General features: G+C 42.0%; 1 protein-coding gene across 4 annotated transcripts in view; it reads left to right on the forward strand.

Annotated features, from left to right (window-relative positions):
• The window catches only part of APP (amyloid beta precursor protein), a 295,623-nt gene that overhangs the window by 212,900 nt on the left and 65,999 nt on the right, over positions 1-16,724 (forward strand). For all 4 annotated transcript variants that reach the window (XM_084634832.1, XM_084634833.1, XM_084634834.1 and 1 more), the window contains 2 exons: positions 6,281-6,355; positions 7,658-7,816. In XM_084634832.1, coding sequence (XP_084490958.1) covers positions 6,281-6,355; positions 7,658-7,816 — 234 coding nt within the window. The remainder of the gene's footprint in view (positions 1-6,280; positions 6,356-7,657; positions 7,817-16,724) is intronic.

Consider the following 16,724-nt stretch of genomic DNA (forward strand, 5'->3'; position numbering starts at 1 on the left):
TCTCTCTTCTCTGTGCCCCCTGGTTACAGATGCACATGTGCACCGGCACCTCCCTGTTTCCTCGTATTTTAAACATCTATTTAGGTCTAGTTGGTAAATAGCCCTGATGGCACCAGCTGTTGTACTTTAGTCAAAGGAGAGCAGTATGTTTGTTTGTTTTCCCCCAAGCATATTGAGGCTTTACAAATTATTCTTCTTGAATTTTTAGGTATCATAGTTTGTTGGGATTCGGAACAGTTTAAAAATAATGTTTCATCTCCATGCATAGTCCTATTTACCATGCAAGTCAGATTTTTGGGAAGGCACAACAAACACTCTACTGTCTTCAAGATGATATTAATGCTTTCTTAGGGTTTTGAGTTATTTCTGTAGCAATAGTGTAATTTAACAAACAAAATATAATGTAGTTCCAAACCAAAGTGCTGAATTCTGTTTTTCATCCTACAGTGTAACTTTGAACAATTGGGTTGCATATGTGAGAGGTGAGACTTAAACTTCTAGAATACCAACAGAGGATGGTTCTGCCGCTGTTCAGAAGCTAATTCCCTCATATTGCTGGGGGGGGGGGAAGGTTTTTTGTGTCATGGGAAGATGTTGGTATGGTCTTTTATGGGTTTTTTAGATCTGTATTATATAGCATAGGACAGCTTTCCTTCCTGAGATGGTGGCTCAGAGGGCATCAACTCTCCAGTGTCTCATGTGGTGACACCCATAGAGCACACAATTCAGACACACAATTCTGCTACTCCCTGTACCAGACATTAATGGTCCATGTCCCCCTCATCAGCCAGGCTCAGAGCAGCCTCTTGGTAGGCCCATCCCTGCTGCCCACCACCAGTGTGCAAACCCAGCTTCTGCTGGCAGTTCAGCACCACACTGGAGCACCCATCAGTGCCAGCTATGGGGTAGGTAGGTCAGCAAATATGGTTCCCAGCCTGACTTTTTTTGTCTTCCCCACACGCGGTGGGTCGACTCTGGTGCCGCTGTCAGGATATGATGCACTATGGGGACCCCCACACATTCACAGTGGCATTTGTGGCTTTCTAATGCCAATCGATAAAAAGAGAAGTAAGGACAACGTGGGGAAATACAGACAAGTCAATACCCAGAAAGACAATGGAGCAAATCATTAAGCAATCAGTTTGCAAACACCTAGAAGATAATAAGGTGATAAGTAACTGCATGGGTTTGTTAAGAACAAATCATGTCAGACCAACCTAATGGTGCCTAACGGTAATAAGTCTTACCGTTTGGATGGGGGGAAGCGGTAGACATGGTATATCTTGACTTTAGTAAGGCTTTAATACTGTCTCGCATGACCTTCTCATAAACGAACTAGGGAAATACAACCTAGATAGAGCTACTATAAGGTAGGTGCATAACTGGTCAGAAAGCTGTTACCAGAAAGTAGTTACCAGTGTTTCACAGTCAAGCTGGAAAAGCAAATTAAGAGGGGTCCCCCGGTCCAGTTCTGTTCAATAGCTTCATAAATTATTTTAGATAACAGCATAGAGAGTACACTTATAAAGTTTGCAGACGATACCAAACTGGGAGGGATTTGCAAGTGGTTTGTAGGATAGGATTAAAATTCAAAATGATCTGGACAAACTGGAGAAATGATCTGAACTGAACAGGATGAAATTCCATAAGGACAAATGCAACGTACTCCATGTAGGAAGGAACAAACAGTTGCACACATACAAAATAGGAAGTGACTGCCTAGGAAGGAGTACTGCGGAAAGGGATCTGGGGGTCATAGTGGACCACAAGCTAAATATGAATCAACAATGTAACGCTGTTGCAAAAAAAGCAAACATCATTCTGGGATGTATTAGCAGGATTGCTGTAAGCAAGACTCGAGAAGTAATTCTTCCACTCTACTCCACGCTGATTAGGCCTCAGCTAGAGTATTGTGGCCAGTTCTGGGCACCACATTTCAGGAAAGATGTGGACAAATTGGAGAAAGTCCAGAGAAGAGCAACAATAACAAGTAAAGGGTCTAGAAAACATGACCTCTGGGGAAAGATTGAAAAAATTGGGTTTTAATATGGAGAAGAGGAGACTGAGAGGGGACGTATCAGTTTTCAAGTACATAAAAGGTTGTTACAAGGAAGAGGGAGAAAAAAATTTCTCATTAACCTGTGAGGATAGGACAAGAAGCAATGGGCTTAAATTGTAGCAAGGGAGGTTTAGGTTGGTCATTAGGAAAAAACTTCCTAACTGTCAGGGTGGCTAAGCTCTCAAATAAATTCCCTAGGGAGGTTGTGGAATCTCCATCATTAGATGAACAGATTAGATGAACACCTGTAAGGATGGTCTAGATCAGTAGTTCTCAAAGCCGGTCCGCTGCTTGTTCAGGGAAAGCCCCTGGCAGGCCGGACCAGTGTGTTTACCTGCCGCGTCCGCAGGTTTGGCCAATTGCGGCTCCTACTGGCTGCGGTTCGCCACTCCAGACGAATGGGGGCTGCGGGAAGTGGCGCGGGCCAAGGGACGTGCTGGCTGCCCTTCCCGCAGCCCCCATTGGCCTGGAGCTGCGAACCGTGGCTGGTGGGAGCCGCGATCGGCCGAACCTGCAGGCGCGGCAGGTAAACAAACTGGTCCGGCCTGCCAGGGGCTTTCCCTGAACAAGCAGCGGACCGGCTTTGAGACCCACTGGTCTAGATGATATTTAGTCCTGCCATGAGTACAGGGGACTGGACTAATGACCTCTCGAGGTCCTTTCCAGTCCTAAGATTCTATGATTCTCCCCACCATAGCCCATAGGACGCACTGTCTCCTCTCACCCAGAGTCTGTGTGATCCTGCTCCATGTGAGGAATCATTTTCAACTCCAAGCCTGGTTAATGCTTTTTCAGTAGTAGCAGTGCTTCCTTACCTACTGAGCCACAGTTCTTTGGGGATTGTTGAGGTTACCCCCGTAGTTGTACCAGGGAAGCCAGAACCTCAGAGTTTAGGAAGAAAGCCCTCGACAGATACTTACCTTGGTGTCATGATTTTGGCATTCTGAATAAAACCTTTTCCCGAGATAGGTACCTGTACTAGCATGATTGATTTTACACAAATTAGCATATATATACTCTCTGTATAGGTAGACCTACCATGCACTAGAAAATATAGCCAGAATAAATTCCTCTGGTCAAAGTATAATGGGATTTGGGTGATTAGCATTTGTCTTAATAATAAATAACATTTTTGTTACTCCCTCTTCCCTTTTCCCTTGTATCACTCTTGCCCTCCTATCCCCCCAAAAAGTATAGCATGTAGTGTGTCCTGAACTCTGACTGTTTGACTTTGAAATGCCTTGCGTCTTAAATCTCAACCTAGATGATGTTATTTTCCCGGCATGAAACAGCCAAGTCTTTGAAGTGCCATAAATCTGTATGGCCTTGTTAGCTTTGTTCTTACCATGAAGGAGAATATCTTTATAAGCACATACAAGACAACTTCATGGTCCTGAGGCAGCCTTCTTCTGCAAATGTATGTCTTCAGAATGATTTTTCTTGTTGCAGTTGTTTGTTCTCACACAGATGATAACAATTTTTTGTTGGAGTCTCATAATTTCTCTAAACCTATGACCTAAAAAAAATAGAAGTTTTCTTTGGGTTGTGGAGTTGATGCATATGGATGGCTGCTGGCAAAAAAAAGATGAGTTTTTCTTATCAACTAGTATAAATAGAGGCTTTGAGCACTTTAAATTTGACTGATTGCAAAAATCCAACCCTTAAAATACTGCTTGTGCAAATACTACAGTGAATGTTGTTTCTAAAGATAATCATGCTATTCTACTTTTTCACAAGCCATTCATTCTCACTGCACCAGAGTTGAACTCCGGATCCCAGAATTATCATCTCCTCAACCCGGCTTTGTGAGCTGTCACTTTATAATCCCACTTCCTGTACCCTGAAGGGTTTAGGGAAATGATAACAGGCTGTGAAACCTGGTCTAGCCAAATATGTCCTTATCACATTGCCTACAATGCTTGTTTTCATCATATGGATTAGCAAAATGGCTTTGACATTAAATTTCAACGTTAGTTTTGAGGACAAAGGTCAATTGTTTGGCAAAGAAATGTTGTTTTCAAAAACTTCTAACTGCAAATTCAGAGTGAAAAGGAGTATTAAAGAGAGGTTAAAGGTCTGATTTAAAGCCACAAAAGGGGAAAAAAAAGATCATACAGAGTTGTTAATCTAGGCTGATGCTCAAGACTTAACATGTACCATGGTGTTTTAGAAAGGCACAGTGACTTGAATTAATGCTGTAGTTTCCATGTTCTCTCATAACTTGCAGCATTCATGATAATTCAGTCTTCTAAACAGAAACTGCCTGTATGGTCTGGGCAAGTTTTTAAGGCCACCAAAATCATGACCTAAAGAGACAAGTGCTTAATGTGCACTTAATGCATTGTACCACCCTGTACACTAATAGGTGCATTTCTAAATACACCACGCTGTTCGATTCACAGACCAATGGTTTGATGGTCTCTATGCCTCTCCTTGTTCCACCATTATGGTTAGGTTTGGAAGGATTAGCTTTTTAACAGTAAATCTCAGTTAACGTCAATTTCACCACAATACAAACCCACGAAAAAATATTTTTATTGATAATAATCTAAATTTACAGATAGACAAAGTAAGAAAAATGCTGCCTGAGAACTTATTAGTTTGTTATGAGCATATTTACTTTGTATATTTTGACATGCAATGTTAACTGTTTGTATTTTAACAGTTCTAGAACTTTAACTTTTACACTTGAATATCAATGCTCTTGCAACAAAAAGAAAATACAGCAGGTCACAGATGGCTCAACAATCTCACCCACAACACTAGCTGAACTGTCCAGGAAGAAGCCCAGATACCCTAAGAAATGGTCGTCCTCCTCAGCAACCTCCCAGCCAGCGTCATCTTCAAAATGCCTGTTTTGACCCAGTGGTTGAGGGTCACGAACTATTTGCCATTCCTGATCCTACATAGCACCTATTCCCTCCCACCATTAGGGCGATTATCCGTCCCATTTCCTACCTTCCTGGGATCCTATCAGCTCGGGTGGATGGATCCTGGAGGTGATTTCTCCAGTTCACCTCCTTACCACCCTCCTGCCCTGTTCCTCCTCAGGGACACCTCTCACAAAGACTTCTTAAGGCAGGAAATACAGTCCCTCCCTCTCCCAATTGCTCTGGGGGCAATCAAACTTGTCCCACCGGACTTCATCACGGAAGGGGTTCTATTCTTGGTACTTCCTCGTCCTGAAGAAAAGCGGGGGATGGAGATCCATCCTGGACCTCAGGACTTTAAATACCTTTGTCCACTCCCAATGGTTCAGAATGGTGACTCTAACAACAGTAATTCTCTCTCTGAATCCAGGAGATTGGTTTGTTTGGGAGGTTATTTATGTATGTATTTATTTATTTACAGTAGTGCAGACAGAGGTCACTGTTGTTTGCACATGCAGTGTTCAGTGGAAGAAGTTCTACTAATGTGTAGAATGTGTTCTACTAAAGTGCTGTCTTCCAAGATTGCTGCCTAGGAATGAAAATGGGGACATTCATGAGCAAGATCAAGTTTTTGATAACAATTTACAGTGATTTTAAATGGCACGTATAGAACACACAGAGAAGGAAACAGCAGTTACCCCCCTTTGCAAGAGAGTATTACTTTTAATTCCCCGTGGCAGGTGACCTTTCAGATTGTTCAAAATAGGCCTACTGCAAGTTTTCCTATATCGTTCTTCTGCCAGTATTGTACTTGGGACATAAGTAAGCTCAGTTCTTTGTGTTCAGCATGCATACAGAACAGACTAGCAGAAATTGCACATAATCTTGACCTGTTCTGATCAAAAGCCAGCTGATGTACTCCATCAAAAACTAGAAAAGTTTGTGATGTGAATGAATGCCTTTTAGAATCAGTTGAAATTGGTTCATTTTAACTGAGGACATAAAATCGATTTAAACCTCTTATTTTTCTCTGAGATGAGAAGGTCAGTATGTTAACCCATCTAGTAACTCTACTTCCTCTGCTGATGCTGGAGGGTCTGTTAAACATCTACAGTTAATGCACTGCTTCACTTCTAGCAACCTCAAGTTAAGAGAACTTGGATGATGTTCAGACAGGGTGATCCATGTCTTGTTTTTAAATTGGCAACAAGACTCTGTTAAATGTTGCAACTATTCTTTATAAGGGGAGCAGAAGAGATGATTATCTGCACTATGTTATTTGACTGTTGCTAAATCCCAAACCATGAGAGGAAAACTCAAAAGTTATGCTCCATGTTTTGTTGCTGTGTAGGTCATGAGGGAATGGGAAGAAGCGGAACGCCAAGCAAAGAACTTGCCAAAGGCTGATAAGAAGGCTGTTATCCAGGTAAAGAAAAACACAATTACAAGCAGACCAATTGGGGTTGCAAATAAAATATGAACCACACTAATTGTGGTATAATTTGGAAGCATATTTGTGTTGGGGAATTATTATTTTCTGCTTTTACTGTTGCACTTTTAGCTGTCAGATATCAGTCTGTGCTTTTATAGTTAGCAGTTGAATTGCAGTGGAGAGACTCACAATGTACAGTGTTACCAGTGTAGGGGAAGGTTTTCAATGAGAGTAGGATAGATCTTCAAAAGGAGTTAGGAACCCCATTCCCTTAGGCCACTTTGACCATCCCAGATGTAGTGAGTAGTTACACCAGAATTGTAACAGTATAAACTTTTGATACTGTGTATCTTGGTTCCATGTAGAAATGGGCAAATAGGTTTTGGGAGGTTGGAATAGGAACCAACCTCACTCAAAACAAACCTTCAACCAAACTGGAAATTATCTATTTTTCTTTCTGAAATATTGGAAATGTTTGGAGGGCCTGCATCAGGGCAGAGGTTTCACCAAATTTATCTGAATATGCTAATAGAATGAAAGGAAAGCATTCCCCCTCCACACCTCTCCAGATAGCACACCAACCACACACAAAAACCTATCCCAAGTAGAGCTGCCTATAATCCAAAGAGCCAGAGACTCCTTTGGGTCCACTGGGGCCATTTGAATTAATGTGGTAGGCATTCATATACTTCCAGGTTGGTTTCAGTGTAGCATCACAAGACAGATACAAATCAAGAACCAGAGTATTACTTATTAAATCCTGCAGTCTTGCTCAGTGTCTTTTGTCCATTCAGACTTTTTCCAGCTCGTGGTCATTTTTTGTTTTCTAAGTGACCAATGTTAAGTAAATTTCTGATGTCTCATTCTGTTGAAGGGGGAATTATTTTTCCCCCATATATATGTTCATATATGTTCAGGATAGTCAGAAGAGCCTGAGAATCTCCGAGGGCAAGGTGCCTACTCAAATCAAATGCTTCCTGCACTGAATCTGATCACCTTGAACAGGATCCTAAGACTCACATGAAGGATTCATGTGTTGTCATGCTGAAATAGGCAAAAATATTTGATTGGTTAATATGGCCAGATGATCAGACATGGTGAGCACCTAAGCTCCCATTTTAAGCCAGTGTGGGGAGGGTTCAGAAATTGTACAGATCAACACACTTGGCTGTAGTAAAAGCCAGGTCACTTCCATCATTTGTAGAGAAGGATTTTAATGCTCTGTGCAAAAGGTACTTATCCTTGCTCTGCCGAGCTCTTTAACCATTATTCTACTATTGTTCTTTAAACATGCAGCATTTCCAGGAGAAAGTGGAATCACTGGAACAAGAAGCAGCGAATGAGAGACAGCAGCTAGTGGAGACTCACATGGCCAGAGTGGAAGCCATGCTGAATGACCGTCGCCGCATTGCTCTGGAGAACTATATCACAGCTCTGCAAGCCATCCCTCCCAGAGTAAGCAGTATGCCACAGACTTCACCTGCTATGTAGAAATCACATTAGATATCCTAGAGAGAAGAACGCACCAAAGTACAATTCCCCTCTATAAAGGCACAGAATAACATTTTCTTTTCCTTCATGAGAGATTCACTAAGGATGTTGCCCAAAATTTGCAAACCTGGATCCCTAAAGTTGTGCTCCTTAATCTGCATTCAGGCACCTGATACTAAAAGTGACCTGAGCTTCAGAAGTTGAAAGCACCCACAAATCCCAACAAAGTAATAGTTAAGTGCTACAGTGTGGTGTGCAAACAGTAAGACGTAAGATGTCTTTTCCATCTCAAAGTTTTGTGATTTTTGTGTGCTTAAATATTGGGATGCTGGGGGACAGAGCTAGTTTGTGAGAGGATTGTTGGGCATTGACTTCAGCTCCAGAACAGAATCTTAAATATAGTAGATGTGCTAAATATTGTTGTTGTTAATTGTGATATAAACACCAGTTTCAAGATGTGGATTGGATGGAATTTTTAATTAATCCATATTTGTAATGACTAAATGTAGTCCAAAAATTGTAGGTCTTGTGACAGGGTCAGGCCAGATGGGTACAAAAGAGTGCTCGAAGGTAGATACATTCGTTCCAGGTTAAGCAGGTCCCTTTTCCCTAGGTAAAATAACAGGGATTATTCCAGAACACTCAAGAACTTTCTAGAACTAATTAAGGCAGGCAGGCTAATTAGGACACCTGTAGCCAATTGGGAAGCTGCTAGAATTAATTAAGGCTAATCAGGACACCTAGTTTAAAAAGGTTCTCACTCCAGTTAGTGAGGTGTGTGCAAGGAGCTGAGAGTGAGAGGGCATGCTGCTGGAGGACTGAGGAGTACAAATGCTATCTGGCATCAGGAGGAAGGTCCTGTGGTGAGGATACAGAAGGTGTTGGGAGGAGGCCATGGGGAAGTAGTGCAGGGAGTTGTAGCTGTCACACAGGTGTTACACAAAACACTATAGACAGCTGTGATCCACAGGGCCCTGGGCTGGAACCCGGAGTAGAGGGCGGGCCCGGATTCCCCCCATCCCCCCAACTCCCTGTTGGATACAGGAGGAGTTGACTTGGACTGTCCCACCAGAGGGGAAGGTCCCTGGCCTGTCCCCCCCGACCCACTAGCTGGACCAGCAGAGACTGTGGGGATTGTTGTTCTTCCTTTTCCCCATGCTGGCCAGGGATAAGGTTATCTGAGGGAACGGCAGATTTGAGCCACGAAAGTGGCCAAACTGAGGGCTACTGTGAATCTCTGAGGCGAGCAAAATCCGCCAATAAGCGCAGGACCCACCAAGGTAGAGGAGGAACTTTGTCACAGTCTGTATTTCCCAGAGAAAAATGAGCCCACTCAGAGTTTGTGGAAAACAGTCAGTCATTTTATATTTTACTGACACTAGATGGAAAAACCCTTAGGGCACTGACAAGATTTTAAGTCAATTGTACAAGTTATGTAGAGTTAGAAGAGACAGATTCAGCAACTTTCCACTTTTTGGAAAGTGATGCAAGTGATAAATTTGGAAATGCATCCAAAGCATTCATTAATCTGCCAGAGCAGAAAAAAAAGACAGTCGGAAATATATGGCTACTGAGATTTTGAAACAAACATTCCTCCGCCACCACACATTCTTGTGGTTAAAAGTCGTCTAAACAATTCTCTGATGTGCTAGAATGTTGGTGATGATGACCAGGAGTTGGGCTTATGTAAGAAAGAGGTTTAACCTCTCTTATTTGTCAGAATAGACTGTCAGAGAACCTCTCCCTGATGTCACTTGAGTAGGATGGTTTCCTTTATGGAAAAAAATCCACTTTGCGGGGAAAATTCCTCTTTGGAAGGAAAACTGCTTGTCAGCTGGATTGTGTGAGAGACTGTCACTACTTAACCACAGTGGTAGGAAAAACTTAAAAGCTGGGCTTCCACTTTCCATTATTGTCCGTTGTACAACACAAGGCAGAAAACAAAAATTGCTGCAAACAAGTCTTTCAGATAGATGATTAATGTGCAACAGCATTGTAGTTATAACAATAAATATTTTTAAAATGAGGAATACTGGGTTACAGGTGAAAACACAAATCTCAAAATCACAGAATTTGAAGATGCTAGGGTTTGGGTTTTTTTGGTTGGTTGGTTTTGTTTTTAATTAACCAGTTAATATTTCATCATCAGCTTTAACTCAGCCCCTCTATTCCAAAATCCTGGTATGCTTGTTTATCCCACAGATACAGTTGTAGAACCCTGTTACCTGGCACTTAAAGGAAACTGAAATCTTCCCAGTTACATATATAAATGATGATGGTGAAGTCTTTTGTAGGCTCCTACAACTTGAGCACACCTTTTTACCCTGTATCAATTAAAAGGGGAATCTCAGGCCTTTCTTATAAAGGCTTGTAATGTATATCCTGTATATTTGGGGTGAATGTGGAAAAGTGTGATTCCTGGTATATGTTTTGGAGCATGGGATCTCTGATTAATTTTGACAGGATGAAAAGACATGCAGTCTGTGGTGTGGTAGTGGATGGTGCAGGGTGTTGTGCAACCATATATTAAGAGTAAGATGTGACATGTTGTGGCCTCTGACTCGTATCATAAGGATAGTGAAAAGCCTGGTCTCCAGCCCTTAATTAGTGGGTAGGTTAGCAATTTATAGATCAACACACAGTTTCCTTTGGGACAGTGTGGTCAGTAGCTCACAGCTAAAAGTTACGTGGGGGTAGTGCTTGAGATAAATCTAATCATAGCTTTTCTATTGATTTACTGCATGGCCTTGGGCAGATCACTTAACATCACTGAGTTTAAGTTTTCCTCTCAGTAAAACGTGGATAGCATATCTGCCTTACAAGAGGATTGTGAGGAATAAATAAACTTCTAAAGTATTGGAGAGCCTCCAATGAAAGGAGTACAAAGGAGTAAATATTTTAGTCTAGGTTTTTGGAGCAAAGTAACTAATGTGCAGATATGGGGTCAGCTCCATGTCAAAAAGAGCTAAATCTTTTCCTACTTAAAAAAAAAAAAAAAAACTACTATTGGGACTGACAACCTGTGTCATCCTTTGGACTGTTGTGCTGAGTAATGTGGATTTACACATCACGGAAATGGGGATTTAATGGTATCTTAAAGTTGTCCCTGAACTAGTTACAGCAAAAATCCCACAGTACAAAAATGGATGTGTTTAAAGAGAGTCAGCCCTGCAACACAAAGCTGTTGCCTCCTGGAGATGTTACCATACAGAGCCTCACCGTGATCAAATGGAGGCTGTGAGGGATGAACAGCAGCTCTGAGGTTTTTAATAGTTCACCTGCCAGTTTTGTTAATGGTGCTATACTTGCCTCCACCATTTTTTCCCCCTCGTTTCCGTTACAGTCTGTTGCCAATATCAGCTGAGATGTGTGGTTCACAAAGTGCAGCAAACAAATGATGACTGCAGTAGCAGGGTCTGTTTTGTTTTGTTTTGTTGGACAGTGGCTGAGAGCTGAAGGATAGTTAGTTATGTGTGAACAATCTGTCAGATGAATTTGGCCATGTGAGTGTTCGGATGATCTTCTGATTCATGAACAGCAATACCATCAGAATCCAAATATCAGTCCTCTTGCACTCCCTGAGGCCTTTGTCACTAGCAAACTGAAAGGAGTTTGGGCCTGAGGAAATCAAACCTTCTTTGTTTACTGCTAAACAATCTTTGCCGAGAGGGAATTCCCCTCCAATAACGCTTTCCAATGATAAGTCAAGCACTGTGCTATTTTGTTAATATACTCACTACAGAAATAAAGAGTAAACATTTCCAGCAATATTTCCAACTAATATTGAGTAAATAAGAGTAAATATTTCCAACTAATAACTTAGTTTGCCAAGTGAGGTAGCCAGATTCTCTGAGGGAAGGTATGAGAGCGCATTTGTGTTTAAATTGGAAAACAAATGGCTGCGTTTCATTGCAGTTCCTCCACAGAAGAATGTGAATCCCTGGTGCACTGGCTAAGGTGTGAACTTTTTGTGAATGCTTACTGTTAAGATACTGGCAGCAGAGAGAGAGAGAAGCAAGTTCGGGTTTGTGATAAAGCTGTTTTGAGCTTTTTGTTTGCAGGGTAATTTTCTTTAGGCCTGTGCAACGTCTTTCTCAGATAGATGAGAGGGTCACAAGCAATACACGTTGTCGATATTGCTTTTATATAATATCATAAATACATTTGCTGCTGCAAAAAGACTTTCAAAGAGAAGATAATGTAGTGAGGAGGGGCAGTGAACTGGGACTCAGCAGATCTGGGTTCAGCTCCTGGCTCTCCCCAGTCTTCTTAGTGAACCTGGGAAAGTCAATCTTGCTGTGTCTCAGTCCCCCTTATGAAAAATTAGGATAATGCTACTCTCATACCTCACAGCAATGCCATTAATAAATGGTGGGGTGCTGTGATACTACAGATAAACGCCTAGCAAGGCATTAGACCGGAGGTGGGCAAACTACAGATGTGGCCCGCGAGGCCCTCCTGCCCGGCCCCTGAGCCCTCAGCCCCTCCTCTGCTGTCCCCCCTCTGTGGGGGTGTGGATAGTGGTCGGGGGAGTGAGGTGACAGGGAGCAGAGGGTGGTTGGATGGGGCAGAGGTTCTGGGGTTGGGTCGGGAACGGGGGGGGTTGGATAGGCGTGGGAATCCCGGGGGGCCTGTCGGAGGGCGGGGCAGTCAGGAGACAGGGGGCGTTGGAGAGGAGGTGGGGATCCCGGAAGGGGGCGGTCAGGGGACAAGGAGCAGGGGAGGTTGGATGAGTCGCAGGTTCTGAGGGGGGAAGGAAGTGGGAGGGGGCAGGAGCCAGGCTATTTGGGGAGGCACAGCCTTCCCTACCTGGCCCTCCATACCGTTTCTCAACGTCGATGTGGCCCTCAAGCCAAAAAATTTGCCCACCCCTGCATTAGACATTCCCAGCACAAGGCTGAATAGGGAAAAGAGTGACAACACCCGGACCGGGATGTGGGGGGAGAAGGTTAAAATTAAAACAAAAAATGGGAAGAAGGAAGTAAAGAGATTATAAAACAGGAGAGAACAGTTTGGATGCTGTCAGACAAGCACAGTACAGTTTTATGTGCACACGTGTATACATCCAGACACTCACGTTCCATGCTATCGTCTTCCTTGGCCAAGGGCACCCTAGCTGGTTTTGGCATCTTGCACATCAGTGCTGAGGAACTGGAATTCAGTAATGGTTTTATTTTGTGCAGGACAGATTGGTATAACTGCAATATTTTTGAAGTAATTGTATACCACAGTACAATCCCAGCTACATAGATGTTCTGCATGGTGACCCAGCATTCAGGAAAACAGAGAAAGTACAAAATGGAGTCACATAGCTCAAGGCTTATTTAAGAACAAAACTAAGCAGAAAATTGAGCAAGATAGTGCAATTGAAAGCAACATCATGCAAGCTGTCCAAAACCTCAGAGCTGATCCTTGTCTCAGATTCTTTGTGCAGCCGAGCTGTTCTGTACTTTGTTGCCTTTGGAAATGGAATGCAGCTGTTCAGTCTCCAACCTCAAAATGTTGCACTGGTTTGCACTGCTCAGTGGTATTACTACAGAAAGGAGGATTGATGTCAGGTGGTGTTAATATGTAACTACAGCTTAGATAATCGGTCATTTTGTTCTTCATTTTGCAAATAAAAAAAACCAGGGGAATACATAGTCATAATTCTCTGAGTAGGTTAGCTCAAATATTTGTTCGTTTTATTTTTCACACGTACATCGAGTTTAATAGGCTTTCCCTCCTTCCCCCCCCACCCTCTCCCTCACTTTTCCATTTGATCTTAATGGCTACCTTTGGCTTCCTATGTAAAAACTTGTTTTTCCCCTCAAGTTCACAGAGTAAAAGAGAGAAAATTTAAGGAAAAAGTTCTGAGGCTCATTTTCCCACTGGCTTGTACACTTTGCGCAGAGGGTTTAAAATGCTACCGCTCTGATTTGGAAATGCTTGGCACAAGTGTAAATCACGGTCCATGGGATAAGGCCCTGCATGTCTATCTGAGTTTCAGCTGCCATGTTGTTTTTGTTCAGTTGCTTTAAGAAGACTATAGTTTGTGCTTTTAGGGCAACACAGCTCACTTGAAGAAGGTGGTAGGGCTCTCTGCACGATGGGATAGAGTTTTGGCCATCTCAGTGGGAGAGAAGGGCATGTGAAGAGGCCTCTCCCTGAGCACTGCAGGTCTTTGCTGAACCCAATTAGACTGCTGTGGGAGTAGACCAAAGGGGGAGGGTCTTTTGTATCTGCAGTTGCACTGATCCAGTGATCAAAATGCCTGGAGTCAGAAAAGAGGGGCAGCAGCCACTGTTCCAGCCCATAGACCCACCCACCTAACCCCACAGATGTGGAGTTTTTTGCACAAAGCCCCATTATGGGATTTGTGCCAGGAGGAGTAGGTTTCAGCTTTTCTTTTAAACTGGGTCAAACTTTGAAAATGCTTTTGTGTGAATAAAAACAGACTCCCTTGCATCCTAGATGGTTTGCTTGGTCACATAGTGTAGTCATAATCCTCGGTTTGCCAGCAGGAGAAGATGGGTTTTCGAGGAGCAAACTACTGATGAAACAAAATGGAGCCATGTGGTAGGTTTTAAATAACTTTGCCAGGTCCCATTTTATCTAAAACCCAGATTTCAGAGGGAAAGTTTTTTCTAATAAATGTTTCTGGCTTTGCTCCATCTCAATTTCAAGTAAGAGCAAAATTTGCAGGTGTTTTTAATTTTGTAAAACATAGCGAGTTAAGATTCCGAAAAGCAAAACCACAGTTGGTCCAAATCTTGGTCCCATTTTATCCTTCTCTCCGAAAGTCAAGGGAGGTGTAAAGCTGAGAAGATTGGATATAAATTGTGGCATTTTGCCCATGTGTAGCTTAAATAACAATTTTTTTTTTTGTAAACAAAAGTTGCAGATGGAGACCTCATTAAAACCATGTGAAAGGAAACTGCATCCAGGTTTAATTATGTTTGAAATGTTATTTCAGTATGAAAGTCTCTTTAAATATTTGTAGCTCACCCTTCAGTAGAGTCTTTCTTGAACACTCCCATGATGATCTGCTTTTTCTGCACCAGACCAGTCCCGTTAACTTTATAGTCACCTGATAAAATCCAGCAAGTTAATCATCCTTAGAGGCTAATAAAAAGAAGTAATTGTTGGGCATGCCTCTTGGTTTTTAAGTGTGAGAAAAGTTTTTGATCAAAATGGTGAGGCTGCTCAGAGTTTTGTATGGAAGTTTCCCTAGAAGCTGTTTTTCAAATACACAAAATTGCTTTAGTTGGGTTTTTGTTGGTGCTGTTTTTCAGTGGTCAGTATTCTGGGCTAGCGAAATGGGAGTCAGCTTGTTGTCTGTATCAATCTAGACTAAATGTCATAAACTTCCATTTTCGATAAACACAGTGGAATTGTTGTTTCAAAACACGTTGCACACGAGTCACTGAGATTGAAATGCTGGTTCAATAGCATAGGAAGACAATGTGTTTAAGGGTTGTATAATATTTCTCACCTGCTTGCAACTGTTGTATCAGAGCTCAAATTTCTGATAATGTCTGGTTTCTGGGTCAGGAAAGAGACCAGTGGGACACTTTTCATTGTAATTGCCTCTTGAAAAGAAAATATAAGGGTTTTCATGTGCTAACTTGGTGGGTATAAATAAAACCAGACTTCGACCAGTTTAATCATTTCCACAGGTCTCCAGTATAGAGGAATCCTTTGGGTACTAAAGCTGAAAGCTAGAATAAATGAGAAAAAAAAAGGGGGGGACTAAATGTCAGGATATAAATTAATAAAATTCCCTTTATGGACAAATGGCAAGGAGCTGTCAACACTGACGAGAGTAAAATCAAACTAAGGCCTGCTTGGTATGGTGAAGATTAGTTTAAAATGGAGATAAAGAACTTTTTCTATTTAGGATGTTATAGGAACAGCTTCTGTTACGCTACACTTTGTAGCCTTCTGTTTGCTTCATGAAAGTATTTCATAAATGAATGCCTATAACCGTGAATTCACTTTTATGGGGGTGAGTGTTCTCTCAGAGTACCTTTCATTTATAAAGCTGTTTCATCAAGAAGGGTCTCAAAATGCTTTTTTGGCCTTAGATGTAAGGATCACTTCTCCCACCATTGACGTGCAGCCATTTCTGGGATGAAAATTCAGCTGCTATTGTGCATCAGGAAGATATCAAGAAAAACTTGAATAAGTAAAATTACAGGAGGGATTTAGACAGACGGATTCTAATTACCTGAGTTTGGAATTTGTCCAAGACATTAGAGTTAACAATTCACTCTTGGAAGTGGAAGTGGAAAAAGTTGTCTGAATATTCATGGATTGTTTATGGTCATGAAACCTTTATTTTGCCTCTCATCCAAATGATGGCACTGGCAGTAGCACATCTCCCGCAACTCCAACTTAAGGCATAGATTCAATACTACTATAACTGAAAGGAACAGATGCCGTCTGCCCACTTGTCATCAGAGTTTCCTGCTTCATCTGGACTTTCATTGTGTCTCTCAATTTCCAAACTGTTTTGGAAATTTTAAGACTGCATGATTAAGCACACTTCAGTCAGGAAATTACACAGTCACAGTCATATTTGCAACTTTAACTCTGTCCTTTGTACACATTTTCACAGTATGTAAAAAGACTGTTTCCCAAATAACAGAATATAGACACTTTTTCCTACAACCTTAGGCACAAATGCACTATCTTGTAATAATGTGTATGTAGGATGAACTGAATGGAAGACCTTTACAAACCAGCTATGAAAACTACAGATAACCATCATTACACAAAAAGAAAAGGAGTACTTGTGGCACCTTAGAGACTAACCAATTTATTAGAGCATAAGCTTTCGTGAGCTACAGCTCACTTCATCAGATGCATATCGTGGAAACTGCAGCAGACT

Source organism: Lepidochelys olivacea, assembly GCF_965140295.1.
Source record: "Lepidochelys olivacea isolate rLepOli2 genome assembly, chromosome: 1".
Lineage (NCBI taxonomy): Eukaryota > Metazoa > Chordata > Testudines > Cheloniidae > Lepidochelys > Lepidochelys olivacea.